Source organism: Myodes glareolus, chromosome 22 (assembly GCF_982192425.1).
Source record: "Myodes glareolus chromosome 22, mMyoGla1.1, whole genome shotgun sequence".
NCBI lineage: Eukaryota > Metazoa > Chordata > Mammalia > Rodentia > Cricetidae > Myodes > Myodes glareolus.
The window spans coordinates 51,796,985-51,809,818 of NC_142047.1; the positions used below are offsets into that span (position 1 = coordinate 51,796,985).

General features: G+C 54.0%; 1 protein-coding gene and 1 long non-coding RNA gene across 6 annotated transcripts in view; one reads left to right on the top strand and one right to left on the bottom strand.

Annotated features, from left to right (window-relative positions):
* Cbfa2t3 (CBFA2/RUNX1 partner transcriptional co-repressor 3) overlaps positions 1 to 12,135 on the bottom strand; it is a 76,926-nt gene extending 64,791 nt beyond the window's left edge. For 2 of the 4 annotated variants that reach the window (XM_087900527.1, XM_087900526.1), the window contains exon 1: positions 10,493 to 12,131. In XM_087900527.1, the coding sequence (XP_087756653.1) occupies positions 10,493 to 10,568 (76 nt within the window). In that variant the 5' untranslated portion in view covers positions 10,569 to 12,131. Of the gene's footprint in view, positions 1 to 10,492 lie in introns of all 4 variants that reach the window. The other 2 variants (XM_087900524.1, XM_087900523.1) reach the window with 2 other exon arrangements.
* On the top strand, positions 7,558 to 8,688 carry LOC125402615 (uncharacterized). 2 transcript variants are annotated; one of them, XR_007232679.3, is made up of 3 exons: positions 7,568 to 7,816; positions 7,944 to 8,075; positions 8,441 to 8,688. It is a non-coding gene; the product is annotated as an uncharacterized LOC125402615 (long non-coding RNA). The 2 variants fall into 2 exon arrangements; XR_007232678.3 differs by having other exon boundaries at positions 7,558 to 7,816; positions 7,944 to 8,688.
* Positions 12,136 to 12,834: the final 699 nt, after the last annotated feature.

Sequence of the window (12,834 nt, forward strand, 5' to 3'; positions counted from 1 at the left end):
GGGCTGGGAAAGCCAGAAGCTGGGGAGGAGGGACTGTCCCACCCCTGTGTGGTTGACACCTGGAACTCTCCCTCAGTGCCATGTCTAGCCGTTTAGGATGAAGGTCTGTTTCTGAATACTGAGCTGTGCAGCGCCATTAGCTTCTGACACGTAGACGATAAACCTTGAAGAGACCCAGCCATTCTAGGTGTCTCCCGCAGAAAGCATCTACCCCAGAATCTGATGCCCTTCTCTAGAGACCCCCATCCTACCACCAACTTCAATGTGTGCCTGGACAGGGGTCTTGAACTAAGTAGAAAGGAGGATGTGAGATGAACACTTGCAGATGCAATGTGACCAGATGCCTCAGGCCTCTTGTCTCCGTGCCTTCCCTGCCATGATGCACTGTCCCCTCAGACTGTGGGACAAAACAAACCTTTCCTTCCTTAAGTCGTTTTTCCGGGTGTTTTGTCATAGCCGTGGGAAAAGTAAGTAACAAACCCTGGAACTCACTATGTAACCTGAAATTCAAAGTCATCCTATCTCAGCATCTCGGCGCTGGCGATGACCACCACATCTGGGTTCACCTAGCCTGGGACACACGACACATAGCCATGCCCCAAATCTGAGATCTGGAGCACCCAGGTCAACTTGGAATAGAGGTCCTTTGGGGCTCTGATGCTCCTAGAGGACCCTTGATAGGCGCTTACGGTTCTCCTACAGAGTTTTCATGCCACAGATCTGGAGACGCAGCCGGTGTTTTTGGAGGAGGATCCTGGTCAGAACTGCTCCAGAACAACCTCTACTCCTTACCTCTCACCACCCCAGGGTTGGTGGACTTCCAGGGCTGACCCAACCACACTCACACCCCTCAAGTTAGGGAGTGTAAACTGCGTCAGAGCTTGTGTAGGGACAGCAATGCCTCTTCAAGTCTAGGGCAGTGAAGATAAAGGTGACGGCCAGATCGCAATGCTACCTTCTGCCACCTTACATCCATACACTGCCCTGGCCACTGTCCTCATTAACATATCAGGTAAACAGAGACTCACTGAGGAAGACGTACGGCCTCTAGGTGGTGGGGTTGGGGTCTCCTCAGACCAAGAGTAAAGTGCAGACAAACTGAAAACGGGGCATCGTCCCCAGGACTGAATGCTAGTTAGCTGTAAGGGGAAGAAACACTGATACACTACACACAGGTGACCCTGAAAAATGGCACTAGGTGAAAGAAGTGGTCAAGCAGGGGCCTGAATGGTGTATGCTCTCTTTGATAAGAGACGTCCAGAACGGGAAAACCCAACAGAGACAGAAAACCGGCTAGTGGTGGCCAGGGAAGGAGGGGACAGGGAGTGACGCTCATGGGAGCAGGGCTTCCTTTAGAAAGCAGAGAATGTTCTGAGAACTGCACTGGCTATACGCTGGCCGTGGCAACCGAGGCACCGAGTGAGAAACAGCTGGCTGATGCCCTTTAGTCATAGTGGAGCTGCAGGAAGGACTTTGGAGCCACTGGCTCTGCGCTTGCTCAAGGGTGTTGGGGGGTGCAGCCCCCTCAAGGCAAGGTGGCCTATCGGGGGGGGGGTCTCTGGGTGTGGCTGGGATCTAAAATAACTGCAGGGTCTGAAACTTCTGAGGAGAAGCTGAGGGCAGTGTGGCTGCCAGGAGGAGAACTGTTCCAGGAAGGAAAGGAGAAGTTGTCTTGGTGTGTGTGTGTGTGTGTGTGTGTGTGTGTGTGTGTGTGTTGAGGGACTGTGGTAGAGCCTGGGGGTGGACAGAGGCAAGGTGAAGGGATAAATAGACTTTGGGTTCTGGCATTTTTTGGCTTCCGTGTGTCTCTTTGCAATGGACTTCAAGGGTAGAGAGGTATTGCTCCATAGCTCAGACAGGATACTGAGCAAGGGGCTTCTGCACTGGGCACTGACAAAGAAGATCATGACTCCGGTAAACAGGGGCTGAATGGACCATAAATGGTACACAAGGAGGGTCAAACACTCTTAACTTTCAGTTTGTAGCAGAACGGACCCCTGTCGCAGGGTGTAAGTAGAAGTCTGAAGACTGGGCTTTCAACCCAAGCCCAACCTTTATCTTCTGCCCCTCTTTCTCTTTCTCCCTGTTAGAACACAGATAGAAATCCCAAAGGTGGGAGAGCCACTTTATATCTCGGAATCTTTAAGCAAGAGGCTAGGAAAGTGGACAGTATGGATCCCTGGGTCCCAGATGGGTATCATTGCCACGTGCCTTTGGGCTTTTGCTGTGTGGCTTCACATAAACCATGCACAGTCTCTGACTAGGCTATCTGCTATTTGCAATTCAAAACCATGCTATTTAAAATCAGATTTCAGATCCTTCCTGGATAGAGTTTTCAGACAGGAGATAACAGTATAAGAAGCTTTATTACCATTCATCCATTCATCATCAACAATCCATCCATCCCTCCATCTGCCATCTTCCATCCAACCCATTCATCATCCACCATCCATTCATCTATTCATCTACAATTCATTTATCCATCAACCATCCATCCTCTATCCATCCACCTATCACCATCCTCTATCATACTCTCTCCATCTATCCATCATCCATACATCCATCCTCCATAAATAATCATACATATATCATCCATCCATCCCTCCATCTCCCCGTACTCCGTTGGGCACCTTCGCCAAGGTCCTACATCCATCCACTGGTTCAGAAAGAGACTTGCCACAAGATGCTGACCTGGGTAACAGTGTCCCTGCATGTGGCTACTATAACGCTGTCATACATCTACTGTGGGGTGTGTGGCACTTGCCAATGCACGCCTTTGTGTGGCATGGGAGATGCTCTGACCCTGAGCTGTATGCTGGCTGGGGAAGTTCCAGGCCTAACTAACCAGTGAGAATTCCAGCGGACCCTGGGCCTCTGTTATCCGCTAAAAGAGGAACAACCCAAATTCTTGTGTGACAAAGCTAAGTGAGGCCAATTTGTAATCACGTGAACAAATAATTTTAGAGACCGTGCAAATCAAAAGCTAAAAAGTACCGCAGAACCACAGGCTTCTGCAACGAAACATGCCCTCCCCCACTGGCCAACTGCTCAACCTGGGCTGTGCAGGGGAGGCCAGGGCCTGTACAGAGAGTCCACAGAACGGACGTCAGAATTCCCCTTGACCACCCACGCAGTAGAGTAAGCAGCCCTCCCCCTTCCTTCCGCCCTAAGGGCAGAGCTGAGGTGATTCCCGCGGGCCACTGCACAGACTTTCCCAGGTCCCTGAGCCCAGTGTGCACTTGCCTGCACAATCTCAAGTGTCCACCATCCATGTCGAACTTTCGAGTCTCCCTGAGTGCCTTAGCTGGGAGCAGCTGACCAGCAGGGTACCAGTAGGTCACCCCATGCAGGGTCAGAGGACTTTGGTGAGTAACCTGCCAATGAGCAGAGCCTAATCATAGTAGGGCTGTGTGCCCTTCGAAATCTTGGTTCCTCTCACATCTGTTCTAGTACATATACATTCGCATCTATACCTAGCACAACTAGGTATCCTCAATGTCTCTCCCACACCTGGGCCAGACAGACCATGACTCTACCCACCCACCCTTACCAGGCATGCATTCCCACTTAGCGCCTAGTACCTTCTTCTGAGGACCTGTGCCAGGGCCTGTAAGGTCACCAAGAACTGTTATTGGCCACAACAAGCCTTCCTGAATGTGAGCTGCGACCCTGCATTTCTGCCTTTCTTTGGCACTTGGGGCCACACAAACCAGCTGCCGATCCTCTGTTCCCATTACCTCCCTTGGAGTTCAACCTCTTTCTCCTGAGAGTGAAAGCCACAGCCACTTCAGACTTGGGCCTTTGCTAAAGACCAGGATGTGGCCTGTTGTCTGCTTTTGACCTTGTGTTTGGATGTAGACATAAGGAAAGAAGAAAAGAGACCCTCATCTGAGAATCTTTGTAACAGGGGAGCCAGGGGCTCAGTTCTCAACAGGGAAGCAAAGAAGTGGGTTATGTGGCATGTCCATTCCAGGGACCAGCAGCCTCCATGGGAACCAGCACAGAGTGACGGAGCCCATAGGACAGAACGCTCTTAGTGTGGCGATTTAACACTATAGTGTCTGGGAGAAACGCTGTAGACGAAATGGGAGCCACAGGCTGTTCTGAGGCCCGGCAGACCTTTGAGTGCTGGCTGCCCATTTGACTAACTGACATGGATCTGGGGGGAGAACTTGGCAGTTACTGTTTCCATTTTACAGAACAGCTGAGACAGACAAAGATACACAAAAGAGCTGGGAAGGCAAGACTCAAGGTGTGGCCCGGCCAACACAGCAGCCTCCCTTGGGCCTCTGCTTCATTCCCTGATGGTGTGTGTGGGAAACGTATTCCTTCCCTCTTCTTAGGCTGGAGCCGTGGGGAACAGCAGCTGAGGCCCTGGGTGTACCAAGGGATGCTTTCTGAGGAAGCCCAGAGTCTGGTGGAACTACACAGGCCCAGCAGACCTTGCTGTCCTTGGCACACAGGTGCGCTGGGCCAGTGGCAGCAGCGAGGAGCTGTGTAGACACAACATGGGGCCTTCTGAGCCCCTCAAGCAGTGCTCCCCCTTCCCCTCCCCCAGAGCCGGGACTTTCCAGATACTCAGAGTGCACCTGGGTCGGAGGGTGGGGCTGACTCCCAGTTCCTCTGGCTTTGGCAAGGTCTTATGGTACCTCCCCCTTTGTTTAGGATCAGTCCTGATGGGGTGGGAGCTGGGGACCCTAGGAAGTGGTGAGGGAGAGGTAGGGCTGAGACGAGGGGGCCAGGCACTGTGCCAGGGTGGACCTGTCCTCCCTCGGTTCCATTCCAGGCTAAGCAAGGTGTCCCACGGTCTGCGTCACATCCAGGTGTGGGAATGGGTAGAGCTAATTCCCATCTTTAAAGTTTGGTCCCCACCTTCACACTTTATAGACCAGGAAGCCCAGATCACCAGAATTCAGATCTATGTGACAGACTCTCTGTAGCTTGGGGACCCAGGGACATGGCTAAACCTGGTCCATGAAGCCAGAACATAGGCTGTATCATTAGGATGAGCCTGGCTTCAAAAGGCCCTGAGTTCAGCTGCTGATCTAGCACCAACCCTGATCACCTGCCTCTGCCTTCACAGAGCTTCCCAAAAAGTTCTGGGGCTTCTCCTTCCTCAGGCAGAAAGGAAGCTTTCTGTCCTCGCCCTGCCCCCTCCCAGGGCTCCACTCTATGGACCCTCAGTTGCAAAACCAACTTCACTAGTGTGTGAAGATGGAGACCAGGTTCTCAAATAGAGGGAGGTCTTCTGTCAGGGCACTGTTGTGGGGGCCCTAGCGGGGCAGTTTTGCTCTGTGACCGTTAATGCCATCAGCTGGACTTCAAGGCGTGCTTGATCCTCTAGGAGCAAGCAGAGCCCCTGAAAAGCCAAGTTTAGGGTGTTCTGTTGGGCTCAAACTCCCACCCAGAGAAGCCGGTGCCAAAGGCTTTTGTGAGATTCCTCCTCACTTCTTGCTGTCTCTTGTAGATGAGCCCCTCAGAGCTGGCTCTGAGTCTACCCTGGTCAGTACTTGCAGTTTCAGTCTGAGGAGGCCATTTGGCTTTCCTGTGTGCTGGTGGCAGGAAGGGAGCATGGGTTTGGGAGGTAATGGCCTGATGTCAGCTCACTACTGTGTAAGTGCTTCTGCTCTCTGGTTCTGTGTCCTCCTCTATGAGCAACATGGTAATAGGATGATAGGGAATTGAGGGACCAAACTTGAGTTAAAGCCTGCTGCCCTTGGGCCTCCAAGGGACAACGCTCTTCTCTGTTTTTCTGATCCCCTTTATATCCTCCTGGGGGAGATGCCCCTTTGGAAGAGGCTACTGTGTCCCCTGTCTCGCTGCCCTGGAGGAAGTTGGGACCTCCTTGCTAGGAGGTTCAATGTGCATCCGGGATCCTCACTCAGCTAGACTTCAGGAGAGCTTGTCCTGATCTTACCAGGCTGGAGGCCAATAGTGGACACAGCAGAATGGGTGTGCCCCTGCATCCATGACCAAGAAATTGTGTTCTCCTCCTTGCCCTACTCTGTAGACCCTGGTAACATTTGCTTGACCTGGCTCTGTGAGTTTATCACGGCCGCACCTCTTCGTGGGCATCCCTTTTCCTTTCGGTGCTAGGCGCTCCTGAGAACACCCTACTCTTGCTCTAAGCAGCCCCGAGACCCAACCTTATGGAGCCAGACACAACTGAGAGGGACGGACAACATGTCACATATAAACTTGGGACACAGTGGGAAGCTCATCAGGCGGAGGAACCGCAAGGAGCCGAAGGCGGTTGGAAAGAATGGCGCCTGTGCCTGTCAGAGCCATCATTCCTTCAAGAGGCAGCGAACAGTTCTGCTCAGTTAAGAGCCGCTAGAGCCTCCCCGGGCAGGGCTCCTATCCTTCTGAGTGGCCACCCTGGGCTGGGGAGACATGCATCTGGGAACTTCACGGCTAGTCCACCACTTCCGTGTGGCCTGACCTTGGGTCTGTCACCATACTCACAACACCTCCAAGCCCGTACTACTCCCAGGGTGGGGGTGGACCACTTTCAGAGAGGCCCCTTTCTCTCCTCCCTTGGTTTCCCCTACTGAAGTGGACAGTTCTAGATGGAGCACAGGACGGGCATCCCCTCGGGGAACAGAGACCAGAGAGGCCTTGTCTAGGTTAGCACACCCACCGACATGCTTTCTGCTCAATTTGCATTGAGAACTGAAAGTCTCCCTTGCCTGAAGAGTGGCCTTCAGCTGTCCCCTGGGGCACTTTCTCTAGGAAGCTGACCTGGACTTCATCCTGTCTCTGCATACATCCCTCTCCTGGCTTCCAGTTAGTCTTACTGCTGGAGAGGGTATGTGGCGTGGGAATGACAACCCGAAGGAGCCGTCTATGTATCACCAGGGACACTGGGGATTGGAGCAGAGGCTTCCTACCTCACCTAGACCTAGACATGTGTGGGAGGATGAGCGCACTAGCAGGAAGAAGACTTGAGTTCAGGACGTGAGCCCCCAGTGACCCTCCTTGTTCCTCCATTCCCTGCCGGCTCAGGCTGGGGGCTCTGCCATCCTCCCTCTGTCTGAAGTTCACAAGCTGTCCCTCACGATTAGTTCACTTTTCAAGGCGTGTGTTTCTGGCTCTGCAATTGGCCCCTTTACCCAGCCGCTGATCTTGGTGTGTGTGTGTGTGGGGGGTGTTGGCTATCTCATTTACCACAGACAGATCATTGCACCTGAACCCATGTGCTCCCAGGTCTAGGCTGCAGGCTCAGCAAAGCATGCTTTGCTTGGTGCCTCTGTATCATCCTCTGCTATCTCTCAAGGCTGGGTACAACCTCACAAGAAGCCCCTGAGACCGTGAGGCCAGCAAGATGAAGGCCGAGGTGGAGTCCGGGTGGCCTGACTAAGGGAGCAGGGCTGGAAGAGGAGTGTGGAGCACAAGGTCACAGCATGGAGCTGCTGAGCCTATTGAAGGTGCTTTGGCAGGAAATGGGTCAGAGGTCATCTTCACATCACACAGACTTGAGTCAAAAGGCACCATCACCTTATGGTGATGCAGGTCAGAGGTCACTGTTATGTCACACAGATATGGTCAGAGGTCACCTCATTCCAAGCAGATGTGGGTGAGAGATCACAGTCGCTCGTACAGATTTAGGGCAAAGGTCACTGTTAACTCTCTGCAGATTCTCATGGGCTTCCCGGTCCCTCTTTTTGGGACACGCCACCTCAGAAGTTGGCTCCCATGTTAGCCTCTCTCGTCTGTTGGGAACCTGCCTCCTGCGTGGGTCACATTGTCCCTGCAAAGCTTGTATCCCACTAACAAGCACAGAGGCTGGGCAGCCTACGTGGAGGCTGCGTGTGAGGTGGGAACGTCCATGGATTTCTATGTTGGTCTTTACTGTGGCTGCCCTGGGGATGTCCGCGGTACCCCCGGCAGCTGGTGCCTGTGAGATCTGCCACGAAATCCCCACTCATCCCTTGTTATCCCAGGGAACCGTTTCCAGGTGGCTGCATGAGAAGACCAAGAGGCATGGCCTTAAGTCACTCCTACAGAATGGCCCAACGTTTGCACAGAACCCGTGTACGTCCTGTGCGTACTGGATAATGTGATATTTGACACAAGTAGGCAGACCTACGGGGACAATAACAAGGGACTCAGTTCGGGGGTCTTTTTCTCGAATATCTTCTACCCAGGGTTAGCAGGATCTATGCACGAGGAAGGAACCCCTGGGCATTTAAGCTCAGTGATAGCCTGGAAAAAGGAGGAAGGAAGAGGAAGATGGCAGAGCAGGGGGGAGGGGAAGAAGAGGGAGGAGGGAATGCGTAGTAGAAGCCACCCAGGCCAGGGTTGGGCTCAGAACTCCGATCTGGACCAAGAGGCCCAGGTGTCCTTGCTGCCAGTGCCCCTCCTGCCTCTGTTTGGGCTCCTCCACTTAGTGACACTCCCTACCTCCTGCTCAACTGGGCCCCATGTTGTTTCTCTAAAGCCACACCAGCAAGCCTGACTTGGCTACTCCGTGGGATTCACTACCTGGACCTCGCCTATGGGGGGGTGCTAAATCCACTTGGATCATCTAGCTACTGTGTGAGTGGATTTCAAGGTTTCTATACATGGCACACCCTGGCCCCATTCCCAGGAAGAAAGCCACCCTCTGATCCAGATCTCCGAGACCAGCAGGGTTATGCTGCTCCTATCGCACACAGTAGGTTCCTAATAAACGTGAGCCGGCAAACACTCTCCCTGGTCTGCTTCTGGCCCCTCTGCGCTCTGGGGTCTGTGACAGACCAGGATGCCCCACCCTCATTCTGAGGGGTGGGATTGATTGCTCCGTGCAAGGCTGACTCCTCATTGCTCACCCTGTCACAGGGACAATGGGAGTCTTCGTCCTTGCCATCCACTTTACCCACAGCCCTCCATGTCCCAGCTCACAGCAGAGGCCTCTCTCCTGTTGCCGTTAGCCATGAGCCCAGTTTAGGGAGTTCTGTACGTGCCGACTTTGTAGAGAAAGAGATTCTTGGCACTCAGTTTCAAACCTCTCTGCTCTTGCAATGATTTCAATGAAGCCAATTAACTCATATTCTGTCTCCAAGATTTTGCACAGATTCCTGGAGGTTTACAGAGAACCCAGAACTATCTTAGCCACCTAGACCTGCCAAAGAGGTCCAGCTCCACGCTGCCTCTGGTGGTGCTTTCTGAACCTGCAGAGTCCACCTTTGACCCCTCCGGTGGAGGTTGTTTTTAGGAGTGTGACCTGTACCAAGTGACCTTGGGGACATTAAACTGGAGGATGGGTTTTCTGTCAGGGACATATGCAGAGTGTTCTGGGCACCCCCATCCCACTAATACCACATCCTTATTGCTGGCACAACCAAGTTCACATACACCTTGAGGCCCTGAGCTTCTAAGGTTACTGCTCCATCCAAATCACACAGTGATCTTCCTTCCACTTCTAGCTAGCCTCTTGCCTCCTTCCTAGTCTCAGAGGAGCCATGTGGAAGACTGGGGTAGAAGGGAAGGAAGGACCTGGCCCAGGGCACGCAGCAAAGGGCACAGATTTAGCTGCAGCGCTCAGGACAGTGGGTCCATGAGGACAGCAGCTCCCTTGCACCCACCTGCAGGGGACTCACACCTGGGTCTATGAATCAGCACATTTTCACAGATGTTGCTGAATCCCCTCACCTGGCAGAAGCCAAGAATAACACATGCTGTTTGGGAAGTTAGGCCATATAGACCCAGGCACCATCATTTAAGTCCTGTATGTCTCTGGATACATGGGGATTTGGATGTCGGGGCCTTGGACAAGCTGCAGGTTTGAAGCAGCCTTACTGTGGTTCTCTCTGCAGAAAAGAGTGCCCCAGGCCCAGGGTCTGGTTATGAATCTGTCTGCCACAGCTAGAGTACTGTGGGATTCAGAACTGTGGGCTCAGGAAAGCTCCAAAGATTGCCTGAAGTATGACCACATGGTTGGCTGTGAGCTGGGGACGGAGCCACCTGCTTAGCCATCTCTGAGTCCCTGGAGGTTTTGGAACGGGGACAGAGATGTAGAGGAGCCTGGCAGTTTGCTGGGTCTCCTACCTGAAGCCAGCAACTCCTGCGGGTGAGAAAGGTCCCCATGTCCCCCACTGCCCTGCTGGATGTAGTCTGCTCACGGCGCTGGGCCTGCGCTATGCCTGCCCCCTCCAACCTGCACTGAGGCTTTATATCTGGAAGCATCTGTGAGCCCCTTGACATCTAGCCTCATCCCCCACTTGTAGAAAACATAGCCCATTCCTTCTTCCACAGAGCCAGGCACCTGCCTCTGGGTGGGGCCAGGACTCAGGCTTGGCACCTGCCATGCTCCTATGGGGCCACCTGCCCCAGCTGTGAGCTGTTGGCTGGGGGGACTGTGTTGATATTTGAGGTAGGTCAACACAGCCACGTTGTCAACAAAGTTGGGCACACGCACAGCAGCTTGGAGATGTCACCTTCCTGTCACCTGCTCCACCTGTCCCAGCTGCTGTCTCTCCAGTCCTCCCCCTTCCCTCCCCTAGCCTCTTACCTGGGCTGCCATGCTGAAGACCCCGGGGTCCTGAGAGCAGTGCCCCACTCTCCAGGGTGGTAGATGCCTGGGACATGGAGCTGCCAATGGAGTAGGAGACTGATGGGTGCTGGAGCTGGGGTGAAATGACCGGCTTCCAGAACTCACCCTCAAGCACCTTCTCTGACTGCTTGGGGTGTCGAAAGAACTGGAGGGGTGGGGGCAGCTTTGGTGTCTTAGCGCCCGTGCCTCGGTTCCTCGGAGGTCCCAGACCCTTCTAGTCACTACTGCCAGCGGAGCTAGGTTGTAGCCCTGGACAGAGGGTGGGAGGCTGCAGGGCCTCATGTGACATGGGGCGGGCTTGGGGACAGCGTGGGGGAGGTCCTCCTGCAGCCTTCAGGGGTGAGGCAGCCAGCTGTGTCACAGTGATAATGCGGTGGGGGTCGGGGACTGCAGCTGTGCCCAGTGCTTCTTCGGCAGGAACCATCTGCCCGGCTGCCAGTCCTCCCTCCACCATGCCATTCCGGTGTGACTTTCCAACAACTTCCTCCTATCCTGCCTGTAGCCGGGCAACCTCCCAAAGGACCCGGTCTGGTGTGGCTCATGGTGTGTGTTTCCTCCCCGCTGGGGTAGTATCCATCCTGACCAGAGAGAGACGGTGGCTCATATGCCTGTCTTCCCACGGGGTAGAGCCCTCCCTGTGGCCTGGGAGGTCCAGAGACTCCACCCACTTTAACTGCCTTCAGTCAGACTTTGCCCAAGAGCCCCCTTCTATTTATCCCCAATGAAAGGCCTAGGGGAGCAGAGTCAGGAGTAAGCCTGGTCAGGACTCTGACCAGCCTCCTTCCCACGCAGGGCTCAGGTGGGCTCTCTGTATCGTACCATCAGGGGTTCTCTGGCCACCTGCGCCCTCTAAGAATCTCCGTTGTCACCTTATGCCTGGTCTTGAGCAGGATCAGGGTCACAGTCTCCCAGCTAGTGGAAACAGTCCTATACCATCTTCCTCATGGGGAGCTCGAGCCAAGCGGGCCCTTTGCCTGGCAGCCTAGAATTGGCTGGGAAGGCTGTCTACTTGGTGGAAACTCCAGCCCTTCTCCAGCTGACTTCTAGCAGAAATAATGCCACCAGAGGTTTAGGTCCCAGAGACAGCTACTTACTAAAGGGTGACAGCAGCTTCATGAAGGGTGTGGCTTCATGGAACGGAATAGTATTCTCTTAAGCCTGGTGCAGGTCCTCAGACATGGTCCTAGGATGTCACTTGGATAGCTACGCTTTGCTTTGATTTACTGTTTAGGTTGTTCCTGTGCATAGCTGGTTAAATCCCCGCATCAGCATGTCTCCTTGGATGTCTCCGACTTGGCATTTGGGTGTCTTGAAGTTAAGGGTAGACAAGCTGCATGTTTAGGCCTTGAGTTGGAGACTTCTGGAACTTTCTGCCCTCTCTGTCATGCTGGCTGACTGCTCCCTTCAGGGTTTGGAGAGAGAGGACCTTGTGAGCGAGGACTGTCCACCAGTGTCACCATGCTTGCTCTGTTCTGATGATGGAGGAGTGTGGGATTGGCAGAGGGTGTTAGATTTGGTCTATTTATTTGCAGTCCTGCTGGGCCGGGCTCCTGGACTCAGAAGCACCAGTACAGCTGAGCCAACTGTCCCCCGTATATCCAAGAGAGTGAGCCAAGGGAGGCTTTGGATTTGGGGTAGTGAGGGGCCTGGGTAGACAGCCCCACACCCGGGAGGTGGCAGGGCTGGCCCCTGGGTGCGGCTGGTGGGAGCGGGTGGCTCCACCTCAGACTAAGGCAGATGTTCCTGGCTCGCACCTGTGGGGCCCGCAGATGGGACACTTCCGCTTTCGAGAGGCGGCTCTCAATTGCTTATTGCCTGTCCTCTTGCTTTTCCAATCGGCGGGCCTGACAGAGGTGGGGTTTGAAAGAGAAGAAAGTTGCCCACAAGTGGGGGGCTGCCCCAGCACCTGGGGGTGATCATCCGCTCACTATGCCCCCAGGAGGGCAGTTGATGTTTGTGGGGAAGTAGACGTTAACTGCGGCTTTCTGAGCTGGGTGGTCCTATAGATAAGGAGTGGGGAAGGAAGTGGCTGCAGAGGGCTTGAGGGGGTGGTGGTTCCCTGCAGAAACCATGGCTGGCTGAAGTCTGCACCTAGCTTTTTGCCAGGGTTTGGGAGCTCCCTCCTGTACCCTCACACTCTTCCTGTGCCAGAGTAGCAAGATGTCAAAACGGCCTTGCTTCTGCACTGTGGGAGATAATGTGGCTGAGTGATTCCAGGTTGGGAATCCAGGCAGGCTTCCTTCCAGGTCTTTGGGAATCTACAGTCTAGCCAGAGGGCTGGGAGTAGGGGTGCAGAGGCT